This window comes from Tetranychus urticae, chromosome 1, assembly GCF_039701765.1.
Source record: "Tetranychus urticae isolate SD_2017Ah chromosome 1, NJAU_TeUrti_SD_1.0, whole genome shotgun sequence".
Classification (NCBI taxonomy): Eukaryota; Metazoa; Arthropoda; class Arachnida; order Trombidiformes; family Tetranychidae; genus Tetranychus; species Tetranychus urticae.
The window spans coordinates 1,221,322-1,236,977 of NC_142958.1; the positions used below are offsets into that span (position 1 = coordinate 1,221,322).

The 15,656-nt window shown below is 31.3% G+C and overlaps 1 protein-coding gene and 1 long non-coding RNA gene across 3 annotated transcripts in view; one reads left to right on the forward strand and one right to left on the reverse strand.

Moving 5' to 3' along the window:
* Positions 1 to 15,656, reverse strand: part of LOC107368341 (uncharacterized) — a 33,573-nt gene that overhangs the window by 3,039 nt on the left and 14,878 nt on the right. For both annotated transcript variants that reach the window (XM_015936157.3, XM_025162134.2), the window contains 3 exons: positions 11,700 to 11,932; positions 2,427 to 2,841; positions 443 to 1,680 (listed from right to left, as the gene is read on the reverse strand). In XM_015936157.3, coding sequence (XP_015791643.2) covers positions 443 to 1,680; positions 2,427 to 2,841; positions 11,700 to 11,932 — 1,886 coding nt within the window. The remainder of the gene's footprint in view (positions 1 to 442; positions 1,681 to 2,426; positions 2,842 to 11,699; positions 11,933 to 15,656) is intronic.
* Positions 14,097 to 15,587, forward strand: LOC107368342 (uncharacterized). Its single transcript, XR_001570133.3, has 2 exons — positions 14,097 to 14,291; positions 14,356 to 15,587. It is a non-coding gene; the product is annotated as an uncharacterized LOC107368342 (long non-coding RNA).

Below are 15,656 nucleotides of genomic sequence, written 5' to 3' on the forward strand. Positions count from 1 at the left end.
AGCTTTTCTGGTAAACTCAATTAGAAGCAAAAAGTAAAAGGTAAAAATTTCAATTTCAATTTCAATAGTTGATATCAGCTTTTCAAAGGTTTTCACTAATCTTTTAAACTAATGATTAAAACAGTAAGCGACTTAATAATAGGTGAAATCATTTGATAATTGTAACAATTAGAGAGTTAAATTATCTTATATTGAACCTTGAATCAGTGAAAACAATGTAAAATGGAAAGTTAAATTATCATTGATGGGCATTTCAATGAAATTGGGTTTCTGGTGTTTCTGGTTTTATCAACAATCCATTTCTGATTCATAACAAAAATTGAAGCCAAGTTACTCCCATTATTGGTTTATCATGATTAGTCTCTGGTTTAATTGGACTTGCATATCAACAATGATCAGTCTGAGTGTGAGGATGAGGGTGGATAATTAGTGATTAACTTACTGTATCGACAATTGATTGAGATGGATATGAAGGTGTATTTGTTGATGATGTTGATGTTGGATAACCTGGCAGTGTTGAGAAAGAGTGAGGTAAACAGGTAACTTTGTCAATTGATTGTTCGTAATTCATTAATTGTTCAACAACCCGAGGTAAACCAGTATAAGTACCATAAGTTGAACCTTCAGGTAACAATTCAGTATCACCGGAATCACTTCCATAAGTACAATCCGTTGAACCTGAAATAGGCTGTGAAACGGAAATGTAAGGCAAACAAGGCTGTGTTATTGTTGGTTGATGTTGAATTGAATGGCGATGATGATGGTGACGATAATGATGGTTATTACTATTATTATTATTACTATTATTATTACTATTGTTATTATTATTATGATATGAATGACGACGTGAATGATGATGAGATGAGGGTGAAGATGAGCAACTGGTTTGGCTGTTTGTTGGTTGACATGTTGACTGGGTTGTTGGTTGGCTTGAGGTTACGGTTAATGGTTGGGCTTTAGGTTGACTTTTCATCGTTGTTTGGCTGGTTGACATGTTGCTTAGCTGATGATGAGATTGAGATTGAAAAACATTTGGACAATTGGAAGATAAATTGATTAATTGAGATGAACCATAAGATGAACCCAAACTGGTCTGTATCGATATAATTGGAAGGGAACTTCGCTTTTCTTTGGGTGGACTCGGAGTTCCACATCCATTGGGTCCAATACATTGCTTTTTACCAATATGAATCCTTTCACCTTCATCATCTTCATCTTCCTCATTATCGTCTTCATGGCTATCAATGTGTTCCGTTTCATCGCCACCCATGGCCAGCTCTTTCCTCAGTCCACTGAAACCTCTAAACCTTCCAGGTTCAAGTGTTACTTTAGGTGACGATGTTAAGGATGAAGATGAACAAGGTGATCCCAGAATTGGTAAACAACAGGTTAATCCTTTGTCATCCATTGAACCAACCTTTGGCGTATCTTTAAGTTCATCTAATGAAATCTCCTCAATCGACATGATATCATCCAGACTTTTTGAAATATCTTTGGCTTTTCTCTTCTTCTCGTTCATTGTCTCATATGAATGTCTCCTTTTCACGTTAACCTTTTGTAAACGGTTAACCCATTGAGAATCATTGAATTTCAGGTTAAATATGATTCGACGTGAAAGCTTTGAGCCTAAAAACTGGTCCCACAATTGATATAAAGGTGATACAATATTACGATAGAAATCTGGTAAAAAGAAAGGTAAAAAGAGCATCAATTAATAGCTTGTAAACACACAAATCATACTCCAAATGACTTCAAGTTGATGAGATTTAATTTTATTTCTTGAAATGCAATTTATTTTTGCATTTAATTTTCTCATTCAATCAAATGTAATCAAACTCATCAATTCCTTTTGCCGTATTTCACATTGGACAAGGTCAATGTAAAAGGTCAATATTCATGGTTAAATCATAAACCATAAATCATGATGAAATGATGATACTTTTTCATCTTCATCATAATATCATCATCCATTCAAAGTTAAGATTTATTTGCTTCCATCTTGCACTTTGAAAAGTTGACTTTCAATTGAAATCTTTATCTTTACAAACTGAATCTCTTTGGTTTACAATAAATCAGTTTATCATTATTAATAGCTGCTCATTTAATAGATGATTGAATCTATTGAGATGTCACTTTTAATGGTAGTTACTAATGAAACTTATCAACATAACATTACTTAAATAAGCAAATGAGAAGAAAATTTTTTCTTCTTTTCTCTAATTTCTTATTTTTCTGGCTTTTCAATCAAAATTATTGCAAGAATGAAAATGTTAAACTGATGGTGAAAGCAATAAATCTCATCATGGATCGAGAAAGCAATTTATTACTATTTAGCAAATAGATGGAATCACGTATTATCATTATTCCTATTTAGGATTCAAAACATATTCAACATTCGAATCGTTTTTAGTGTTTTTTTTTCTTACCTGTCTGTATACGAGCTACTGATGCAGTGCGACGATCAAAAATTGGAGTCACTTTCATTTTGAGCTGCCTTTCATAGTCACCTTGGCGATAAAATTCATTACAAATTTGAGTTGTCCATCTTTGGGATAAAACCCAGGGTCGACCTGGATTACCTAGATCAGCACACTTGAGAGCAATTTGCATCACGAAAAGCCTGTCATCTGGAGAAGTCATTCTAATGGTTCCTTTCTGTAGAGCATCGCGAAATCGCCTTAAATAGTTTCCCTGTTGGGTCACATCGGTGGCCAAGATGAGACTACGTAGTAAAAACTGAACCATTGACCATTGATTGTCATCAAAATGACTAAAAATTCCCGACTCTTTTAAACACGACATGGCAAACCTCCAATGATGCGATTCAAGAACTGATAGATTCTATTAAAAAACAAGAAAAATACAATTAACTCAATTAGAATTAAAATCAATGAGAAGGTTTCATCAAAATTGATCGACTTGGTTTTAATTTTTCATCATTTTTTTATCAAATTGTGAATTGCTTTAAGCTGGACAAAATGCTTTTTATTGTAATTGTTATTGGGATAACTTTTGATTTTAAACCCAGAAAACCAGAAAAATTTGGGTGACTTTTCTTTACCCTTCACCTAGATTTTACTTGTGACTTGAATCAACAGTGAATTATCAGAGTGAGATTTCTCGTCAGATGAGTGTTTCACTGATTAAACTAACAGACACATTGAAAGGTAACAAAATGAAAAGGTAACATTGGTTAATGGATTTGAAATTGAATGATAAAAGTAATAGAAATAAGTTGAGAAAAAAAAACCTCAACAAAATAATCAAAGTTGCAAGAGTGAACCAAATGATGGAGTAAATGGCGAGGAGGAAAAAAAGTTGATTGGTTTAAGAAGTGGTAAAAGATGGTGGAATAAGATGAAGATGATGAAGGATGAGGTAAAATTTGAAGAGGATTGATCGTTGAATTTGGTCTGTTCAGTTCAACTATTTGAGAATCAATTGAATTACATTCTGGCAACTTTTTTGTCTTTCAGAGGGAAAAAAAGTTCTTTCAACACTCAAATGATTCTTTTGCCTCATGTTATAATCAAGGTTAACATTATGATGATAATGATGATGAGAGGAAACAATAAAATTCAAGTGATCAACAAATGAAGATCATTGAAGCTTTCGATTTGTCTATTAGCCTTTAGCCTTTCATCCAGTTGACATGAAACATTTTCTCCATCTTTTCCATTCTTTTTTCATTGATAATTGAGCAAATTAAACGAATCCACTTTTCATTTATACGTTCAAATTGTGACAATTAAACGATTTTACCTTTAGCCTGAAAAATTCAGAGGTGAGAAAAAAGGGGAAAAAGGTTTCACTCAGGGAAGGAGGCGGATAACAGGGAATGAAAAATTCCATGTAACGATTGTGGTTGAAAGACAAGTTTCAATCAACGGAATAATTTTTGTTTCAGCTTCATGAGACTACCACTGGTTCAATGTATTGAGGAAATGTTTAGGTTAACAAAGATTCAAGTTAAACTTTGACATTTTTGCTCAAATTTTCAATTTTCTTTTCATTTTAAACACATTTCTACTTCACTTTAGTTTGGGTCAAGAATTTTCAAGATTCAGAATTAACCTGGTTTAGATTGATGGATGAGATTAACATGAAAATGGTTAATTAAAGATGAGGAAAAGGAAGACGATACTTATATTGATTTACATAAAGCTATTGTTGAGATAATTTGTAATTTTAAGGTTGTTCAAGTAAAATGTTTTTCACCTATTTTTTACTACAAATCAATGTTAAGCTTTGCAAACCTCTTGAGTTAAGTGAGGAAACTTCAACTGAAAAGAAATGCAATTTGAATCAAATCAACTTTAATCACCAAACTAACCATCATGATAAACACATTTTTTGAACTCATGGATTGATCTAGAACTGTGCAGAACCGAATAAATGGATTTTTGAAAAGTAAAGATAGCTTTTGAAGAGTTGAGATAAGATTAAGGTCAAGAAACGATGATTGGTCATAAAACGAATTCCAATGAAAAATTTATATGAAGTCAATCCTCGAGTCCAACCTGAACCTCAAGATGCTCTGGTCTTTGAGCTAGAATCAACTTGTCCAATTGATATGTTGTCACAATAATGCAAAATAACTCGATGACTTTAGATGTGAGTTTTCCTTTGAGAATCTTGACATTAAACTCGCAATGGAGAGAAGGAAAAGATTGGACGAATTAATGGACAAATGAACATTTTGACCAAATGCTATTGAGGTTAGTTTCTTTCAACATTGATACTTTACTTGGTAAAGTATGTTTTCCCCATTTTCCCATTTTTTGCTCAAACAAAAGTGAACAAAATATTGGGTAAAAAAATGTTTGTTTGGGTTTTGATAAGCTTTGCCTTTGGGTTAAAGGATTTTCAAGTGGAAAGAGTTGACATATCTAATGGATGGAAACAATGAAAGTCTTCATTAAATTTATAATGAAGATGAGGATGAATGTTATTATTGAATGCAGAAGGGAGTGAAAGTAAAAGATACAAGAATAAAGTGAGCATTAAAAGATTCACCTAACAATGGATTCAAAGTTGAAATGAAAATGTTACATTTCACTCTTTTTTTCCTTGGAACCCTGCAAAAAAACTGTAAGAAGTAAAATATGATAAAGAAATCCAAAGGAATGAAATAATGGAATGGGAGTGAAAAAATAATGAGGATAAGGATGAAGATGATGAATGGATTGAAATAATGTTGCTGCTGCAAAAAAAAGAAGGGAAAAAAGATGAAAGATTGACGAGTAAAAAATGTGATAATAAAATTACTGCCAAAGGCAGAGATGGCGAGATGAAGTGAAAAACGATTTGTACAGAAACATTGGAAGATGAACAAAGGTGAACACGAAAATGATGAAAAGTTGAGTTTCTATTTTGAATAATGATTTTCTTGGACAAAATGAACAAAAAGAATCGAGATAAAGATACAAATATGAATATGTTGATAATGAAATTAGGAATGTAACATAAGATGAAGATGAGGTTGATTAGATGATGATGGACGCAATGAAATTGTGTGAACAAGAAAAGTCAATCTTCATCATCAACTGCCCAAGGGATTGAGCCCTTGATGAGTGTCCTTTTAATCGATAAGTATGTCATGAAGGTTGAAGGAAGTGGAAGCAAAATGGGAAGAGATGAGAAGAGCAAGAAAATGGGTGAAAAAAGATGAAGAATGATAAATAAGGCTTGAGGGCAAGGAATTGTATGAAGTTATAAAATTGTTAAAGACAGAGGAATGAGTTCTAATGATGATCATTATGACGGTGATGATGAGCAAGATTGGTAAGTTGAGCAAGAGGAAGGCGAAAAGGTTAGAATTAGATTTTTCAGGTAAAAATAATGTTGAAGAATAGACTGATTGGTAAAAGGAGAAAAGAGGAAAAAAAGCAAATGTGTATTTACGTCATAGATTCTGCGTTCAATGGCCTCAATTCATGAGACTCAAGGATTTCTTGATTCTCTCTGTGCTTTTTCTCATCATCATCATCATGATCACAATGATGAAAAAAAGCAAGAAACTGGGTCAACTATAAATCATAGATACGAAGCACAAAAAAACATGCAACTAAACACACTGATGGAAGCGTAAACAATTGCAAGAACCGAGTTAAGAGACAGAAAAGGTCGTCAAAATAAAGGCAGAAAAACCATGAAAACCCAATCATTGAATGATTCAAATTTATTTTTCTCTTCATTTCCATTTGAGCAAAATTGTCTTTTTTACACTTTTTCTTGTTCGATTTTTTTCCTCCAAAAATTGGGTTATTGTGATTGGAAAGTAAAACCTCAACAATTAAACAGTTGCAAGGTGAAATATTGGATGAAAGTGGATCAAATGATTGGTTGAAATTGATGGGAAAAGAAATGTTTCTCTTCATCTTCATCTCTTTTCTGGATCCAATTTTTCTTATTTTCTCACTTTTACCACTCAAAACAATAACCAGTAATGATAAGTTATTAGACTTTATTATGATTATTATTATAAATTGTATTACATTTATAATACGAGAAGCAGAATCATTTTTTATCTTTAGTCGAAACCAATTCTGGCGAGGAAAATATTCTCTTATCCAGGTTAATCAGATCAGGACAATGGGAATAATCTGCTTTCTCATAACTTACATTGATAATTTGAATACAAATTGAATTGATCGTTCAATTAAACTTGTGTTAATTTGATTGTTTGGCAAAAAAGTGAAGGCAAAAAATACTTTGTTTTCATGTTTTTGGGTTAAAACAAGGAAACTAAACAAACAATGAATATTTTGTCATTTATTTTGTTTCAATATTTTAAATGAATAAATTTGTATAATTTAAATTGTTGAAACACTAATGGAAAGGATTGTTAGAATACATTTCAATGTTGTTTATTAATCAATCTGGGATTGTTAGTTAAACAGTTTTTGACGCAACCATTCAAAACTAATTGCCTTGTAAATTAAAGGCAATAATCATATGATTATTGCTTTGAATTTAATGAATTGTAGCAATTAATTGTGATGCACACACAAAATGATAATAATGTCAAGGTAAATGATAACAACAAAAGACATAACAACTTGTCATGTGTTGATTATTTCATGTGATATACACAAAAGCAAGTAACAAGACAAGATGAAAAACCTTTACAGGGAATCACTTTTTTTTATATAATATTATTATCTATTGTTTATTTATTTTCATTGTTTGGGGTTCCTTTTTTGTCTGTTTGTCACTCAAACTAATAACTTTCAACTGAAAATAATTACAGGCTAATAGTGATCAGATGGACTGGGAATGGTTAACGAACAGTGAAAATGTTCCAGACAATCGTTTAGTCACATTTTCATGCTTAAAAGTTGAATTCACTGAAAGACTTTTTCATAATTTTTAAGTAAAATCCAAAAATTAAAAGCTTCTTTTTTGCAACTTGAACAATCTTTAGGTGAAAATTTCTCGAAAAATTGTTTAAATCGAAAAAGTTCCTACAATTAGCATCAAGAATATGATATTTTTCAAGAACTGATCAAGAATGTCATCGATAGCAATCAACTTTATGCTTTTATTATCAGTATTATTCCTATTCTTCCGTTCGATTTTTTCGTCGTTCTTTTTCGAAAGTCGAGAATTCAGAAAATTTTAAGGTGGAATCGTGAACCAGAAAAACGTATAAAACTGTTCGATCTTTTTCGTCTCAAATTCATCGAACAGAATCAAAGGAAAGGACAAAAAGTAGTTTTTTGTGTTGCTTGGTTAAGGCTCACAGGCTTGTCAGTGTTTGACCTAAGATGATGACTTACTGGGTTAGGTTTGAGCTGATTGTTAGATGTCGATGAAGAGTATTTTTGGTTTACAATGTTTTTCACTCGATCCATTTTGAGTGTTTAAAGTAGTCAAAGTTTCCATTGATTGATTGTTTCGCCTTTTAACCGTTTCTTCGGTGCGATCTAGTTACTCGTGTTTCATCTGATAGCTTAATTGATTGGTTAATGAACCAATTAGGGGAGAAAGCGCGAGATGAAGAGTTTAAATTAGCAAACACATTTGCCAGTGTTTATCTTTGCAAAACGAAATTCAATCTTCTGCAAATTGAATTTTTTGATATTTTGCCAGAGAAGAAGAAAAAGAAAAATTCAAGTTGAAAATTGGAGCAAAATGTTTTCAATGAGAGAATGATTTGTGCATGGTAAAAAGGGTTCAGATTTACGCAGACAGTGAAATGTTGAAAGTTTGCCTGAATAACGATACAAAAAAAAGGAAAAGAGGTCAAAGTAAAACAAATGGATTGAACAAAAAAGTTATGAATGGCAACAGTTTATTAAGCTAATGCACTTTCACTCCAAGCAAGTGAATCAGGTAAGAATGGAGATGAAATGGTTGAATAAAGTTCAATTGGAAACGCAAATGAAACTGTTAGACAATCAACTTGAAGCGCAACACAAACAATTGACACTTTTTTGCTTCAATATTGTCATTTGAATGAAAAACTAGAAAAGACTTGACATTTAGGTTAATGATTATAAATGATAAAATATTGAGCTTAGAACCCTTTTGAGGATTATTGATGAACCCAATTTGGGTTCATTATAATTGTTATCAATTAATTGGGCGAAAATTTGATTCGAAAATAACTGAAAATGTTGCTCATTAAACAATCTTTCCATCGACTTTGTTATTAAGGAAACAAAAGGTTTAGATGAAGAGTTAACCTTTAAACTTGATTAACTGAGAAAATAAGAAATGAATGATGAATTTTATTATCCATGTGATTTCCCATGAGCTTTGTTAACAGATTCAGAAATGGATAAAAAACTGATAAATAAGTGTTGCAAGATTCACCAATTTGTCAACAAAGAAACATGAAAATATAAGATGAATTGAACTGATCAAGAAGAGAAAATTGATTTAAATTAAAATGAAAATTGAATTGTGAAATTTGTTCAACTGATGAAACAAGATTTGATTAACAATGGAAACAATGAGAGAAACATTGTCACAACCAATTTAAGGGTTAAAGTGAATCTAGATTATCATGAAGAATCATGAAAATGAGTATCATGGAGAAGCAATGATAATGATGATAATGATGATGATTGAATGGTTCAATGGATGGTTCAAGGGAAGGAAAAGATGAAAGTCAAAAATCGATATAAATGGTCAGAAACATTATTACATCTCTTGCAACTCTGATAAACTTTATTCCCTTCCTTGTTATCATTTGGCTTTCTTCATTTTCATCATTCTTCATTTTTACTCGCCATCATTACGATGTTTCACTTAAACGGTTTGACAAAGGCAAAGACCTTAAGACTTTCAAGACAATCAAATGTTAACAATTGACCCTGACTTCAAATGGTTACCTTGTTAAGACAATTTTGGGTTAGCTTTTCAGGTCAACTTCCTTCATCAGGAGTAACATATTCACAACTCACACCAACACTCGATGTGCTTTAGTTTTCTTGATCAGCGAAAAGATGACGAAAATCGAAGTTGGCTGATCAACATTTGAATGAAGCATCGTATCAAGTATTAGGTGCTCGGGCGATGGTTACGCTTACATAATTAACTTGACTTGAGGCGGATGAAGACACTTGTAAGTTACTCTTCGAGTCTTGTCGAGGCAAAAAAGTTTGGCTTATAATCAATTTTGATTTAGTTGTGCATAAAAATCAAAATGGTTTGTTTGAAGAACTGAAGAAATTTGTTCATTTTGAAAATCTCTAAAAGATTTTTGACTTTCTCAAGAATTGCATGTAGACATAAGTTCTGATAGACTGAATTATGGGAATATTGATTTATGCTGTGAGCGATGAGCGAGTTCATTGATCGTTAAACACGGACTGAGTCTCGAACAAAATTTATTGAGGAAAAAGAAATCACTCGAAACATTTGATCTACAAAAAAATCAGAAAAATTGTTTCTTTTCATTTCGAACTGACAGACACTGTTTCCGACAGAATGGACAGTTTTGCCGAGCGGACTTTTACTATCATGAAAAGATGAACCAAAAGACCAGAAAGATTAGATTGAAAATTGAATAAGAATTTTGTTCAATTTTGAAATGAGTTGAGCGATTGGTGAATAAGGAAAAGTTGAGACATTTTTTGCTTCAAGTCAGGTTTTTGTAATCATTTTTCAATCATCGGTGAGATTATCGTGGATTCTGATGGGAACATGATGAATCTGAAAGCTCCTAATACAGCATAAAAATTACAAGTTTGCGATATTAAATATCTGGGTTAACATTTCACGTTGGTTTAACCAGTTTTTCATGGGATTCAAGGATTAGTTTCTATCTAGTAACTCAAATATCATAATCATTTTATCATCATATTGTCAACAAGCTTCATGATCACTTTGTTGCTGTTTCAAGTTTACCTCGTTTGTGTGTTCATTTTGTTCAAAGTGAAAGTTTTAAACTGTAATCAGAAAACAAATTGCTAAGGAAACTGATGTAAGTTGTTTCAGTGAACCGATCACGGAATTGTCCGGATCAATCTTGTTTAATCCCTAATGCATAACACTTTATCCATCATTTTCATCAAACTATTCCTATTCATCCAATCTTCATCATTATCGTCATTCTTTCTTCTCTGAGTGGCCGCAACTTTCAACCATTTTGAAACTTTTCCAGAGGAAAAAAAAGAAGAGAAGAAAAATTTTTTCTTTATTTCTTGCTGTTTTCAGGTAATCCGATTATAGACTGAGTTTATGATCAAGAAGAAACAAAATGATGTATAAACTTTGAACTATCAAATAAAAAAAGAAAGATGGAAAAGATGGGAAAATGATGAACATGAATGGAATACGAATAAAATAGATTGTCCAAAATTTAGGCAGATTATTTTCGTAAATATCAAATTCATCGGAATCGATCGATTGCCAGGTGAAAATAAGATGCAAATCATAAGTCACTTTCACCAAAAAATTCAAGTTCTCCTCCTTCAGATGTTCCTCAATTTTCAGCTATTAATTGTTAATCTACCGATAAATTACTAGATCAAGTTGGAGTTCATTTTAAATGAAAAGTCAATGTTCATTAAAAATGAATTGAATGTTGGTTTAAGACTATTACTTGACTCTTAAACATTTGGAGGAAATAAATTTAACTATTGAATCGCAGGTTAAATTTGCTTAATTTGGTTTTCTCGATAAGTGACTAGCAATTGTAAAATAATGTCGCTTTTGACGAAAAAATTGTTTCTAATTTGAAATGAAATTAATGTTATTCACGTTGGTTTTGAATGAAATCAAAAGCTATTGGCATCATTGTTGATTCACTTTCTAGTTCAATTGTAATTGGAGCTGAAAATTGTGTTGCCAGACTCGCAGTCATCAGGTTATTTTGCATTATTATTGCAACAGAATGGCTTCAGCCAGTGATGATAACTTTGATAACTCAAGTTGATTCAATTCTGATAACTTTCACCTTCACTTGAACAGCTAAGTTTAACGAGTTTGACTCAAGAGGAGCTTTCAAGTTGAACAAGGGATTATCTGGATATTTTGCATTATTTCATCGTGTCAAGAAACTGGTTAGACAAAACATTTACCCAGTCAAAACAAATAAGAGCATTGCAAGATAATCAAGATTAATCTTTTGGATAATTGGAAATGTTAGTTAAAAGTAAATCATTATAAATGATCAATTGATGGACAATTTTACAATCAATTTTGATGTTTTCCTAAAACCAGAAAAGGTGTAAAGTCAGGCTTACATTGTAAAGCGATGCAAGATGACTTTTGGTTGCAATGAGAAAGTGTTGGTTAACTCCTGGATGGTCAAGATCATGGGCTACAGCAGCCAACAAGGAACACATCTTTTCCATTGGAGTTAAATGTTGACCAATTTTTTCCTCTTCAATGAAACAGTGCATAGCTTGTGTCACATCAGCTGCATGAACTGAATTATGGTAAGGATTGGTATCATGGTAACCATTTTCAAAGAGTCCTGAAAAGAAGAGAAGAAGAACAAAAAAAAAATGAATTATTTTCAACCAAAGATGAGGATAATAATTGATTATATGGATAGGCTGGGTTGGGTATAAATTGATACACTTAGGTAACCAAGTCGGACTTTCTGTTAGCAAATTTGTTCTCTCTCTCTCTCTCTCATAATTCATGTTATTATTATCATGAATACACTTTACCTCCCTTAGTTAAGCTCTTCATTAGAAATTCAATTTACCCTGATTACAAGATACATATTCAACTTATAGATATAAAAGTAATCAGAGGAAACATGAAGCAAGACAAAAAATGAAATGGTGATTCAGGTTAGACGCCAAATCACTGATTCTCAATGTGATTAAATGATGAACAACATGAAATGAAGCTGATAATTGGGACAAACCAAAAGGTAAAAGGACATGAAAAGTGTTGTGATAAGACTAAAGGTGTAATTTATAGCGCAAAAACGCACTGAAAACACAGCGAAAAATGAAACTCAATGATAATTTCTTGTGACAATTATAATTACATTTACGTTAAATGACCGAAAAAGAGTTAAATGTAGCGATTTTAATTTCACATTTTATTTCCTCTTCACTTGTTTAGACGTTATTAACCATGATATCTTATGAGGTTCAACATTATCATTACAGGGAAACAATCAAATAAATTGCCTTATCAAGTGATGAAAATTAAAAGCAAGAGCAACATTTAAAAATTCATTTTCTCAACACTTTTTCATTGGTCTGAGCAAAACCATTGACCAATTGACCCGTTTTTTAACATGTTTACCCAATGTTGAACCAGAAACAAAAATATGGTTAAGTCGAGGTTTAACCAGGAAAAGAGTTAAACATCCCAAAGGGAGTGAAAAGATTAAATTGAGTATCTTCCTTATCTTCAACCATCATCCATAGTTACTTTGAATGTCTCTAAGGTAACACTTTTAATATACATTAACCCGTTCAACTTGTGACCTTTTTGTGTGTAAAATACAATAACAAACACTACCGAGTTACCAGTTGAGAAGAGGAAAAGAGTTGCAAGAAAATACAGAATCTTTTGTTGTTTATTGCTTGACCTGATTTTCCAGTTGCCACTTTCACCATCATCATCATGCTCAACATTTTATTGTTGAATCTCAAATTCACTCCCACCATGAATAAAATGCAAAGTAAAATATGGTTACAATTATTATTGATAAAATTGTTACAAAAAATGGATAATTCTGGTTCGTCTGTTTCCAGTAAAATAATGATATTTATTTCCTTTCTTCATTACAACCTAACAATTTCATCTTTTATTATTCACAACTTTTTTTCATTCACTTGCTATTATTTGATAAGATGATATCAAGATGATGTTGAGATTGTATTTGGATAATCAGAGAGACTGGAAGGCATTTTTGTTGTAACTTTTTGAAAATTTCAAGAATTGTTTCTTTGTTCAACTTGAAATCATCTGAATTATGAATAGTTTGTTGTTTTTTTCAGAATCACGCACTTAACATTTAATAACAAATATAAACATTTTCATTGCTTGTTTTATCATCGTCATGATATATATTTATATGCCTTGGAAGGAAGGAAAACAGATGAAAAATCTGGTCCAATAGTCAAGGTATTGAACAATATGAATGGTTTTTTACAGGGTAAAGTAAGAAAAAATAAACTAAACTAAAATAATAATAAATATGATAACAACGAAGGTTGGTAAACAAATAGAGAAATCAATAACAATTTTGATAACAACGAATATGTTTTAACCAAATGTTGACTGAAATGTTGAATCGATGGAAATATGGAAAAATATTTTTTCTTCCTTTTCTCAATTCTACAAAAAAATGTTCATTCAGAGACTGAAAAGATTTGTTGAAATCGGAATCTAGTCAATCTTTTAATCTCCTTTTTCTGGTCCAGTTTTTAAAAGTGAATAGCAATGAGAGTTGTGATAATTCAATCAGAATGGATAATTTTGTTAGGAAATTACATTTTTTTGCCTGAATTGAATCTGAATTTAAAATTAATTTGTCATTTTATCTCAAAATCATAAAGATAAAGATAATTGTTTAATTAATTTTTTAATTATGATCAATGTGTTTTGTAAAGCGCGCTTATATAATTTAGGCGCTAATCTCGATGGGTTACTACGGGTTACTGAAACATCTGATTTTGTGAAAGTAAAATTGCTTAATTGATTGCTAAATGAGTCTAAATTTAATTTCTAGGTAAATGTAAAAATTATTAAAGTGTTTAACCAACTTTAAATGAATAGTCTCTTCATTCGTAAAGGTAATGAAAGGAAATATAATTCATTTGGGTGACTATTTCGAAATATTAAACATTCGTCTTCTTAAATTGGTGAGTAAACATTAACTTTGCTTCAGAATATTTATTAATTCATAGTTTTGTCTTCTTTCTCAAGAGATTATTTTAAACATGAACCTGTGACATTTTGGTACTGGCTAGATGTGATACTATTATAAGACTTGGGGTACTTGGACGTGGATCAAACCAGTGAAAAGATACAAATTGCTTGAGATGTCCGTTTCAAACGAGACTAAAAATATCCAAGGATTGTTAATCATTGAAAAATATTGCAAAAGTGCTCATTTGTTACAAAAAGAGAAAAGTTTGTCTGGAATGGTAAATAAATGATGGTAAAACAGTTTATATCTAATTTGGACAAAATGCATCTCAATCTTTGAATGGAAGCCAGGTGACATAATCTGGTTCATCAGAACAGCAATCAGCAACGGTTTAACAATGATTACAAGACAAAGCCTAAAATTCATGGAAATATAATCTGATAAAAAGTGGAAAAGGTAAATGTCTTAACCAAGAAGGATGGAACAATTGGAATAAAGCATCACAGGAGGAAATTGATAGTTTCTCATCAACATGCACATTGGTTTTTGATCAGGCATTTTGATGTGTAAGGTGGGAAAAAAAGATGTAAATGAAGGGAAATATGGTGAAAAGGAGAAGCAAAAATTCCTTTTGAAAAAAGTGAATCATTGAAATACCTTATTGGTGTGTAAAATGATTTTGTAAAATTCATTTTTTCGTCATTCTGTGGCCAATTTAATATCATCACTAAACGTATTTCATATTAATATAAATTTTAAATTAAAATATGTTTATTTCAATATATTTGGCCCAGTTTCAGTTTAACCAAATCTGTTGAAAGTATTTTGTTCCATTTCACCATCTTCTTCATCATCATCACCCATTCTGAGTGCAATATTTATAGGTAAAGCAAATTGTAATATATTTCATATGTAATTGTTCAACCTGTTTACACATTTACTTTCAATGATTCTCATTTTCATCCAGGAATCCTTTTTTTTCACTGCTTGTTACAACTGAATATGAAAAATGTTTTCCCAGTTTTCATCAAATTTTCATTTCATCACGCAACACAATTTCACACTTTTAACTCATTTAATACTCTTTATTAACGGTTATGATGACGATCATGGGAATGATGCAGCTGTAACCTGTTGACTTATTGTTTTACTGTGTAAAAATATCACCCATTTGTTGACCTTATTTGAAAATGAATGAAACAAAAAGGGAATGAGTAAAATAACATTAAAAATTACATCTACTTGTAATACATATTTCATTTGCCATTAAACTCATTGTCTAATTGTATCTACAATCAGCTTGATTCAATAAGGTTGATTGTTGGATTGAAAAACAAAAGACTATTGATTGAATATT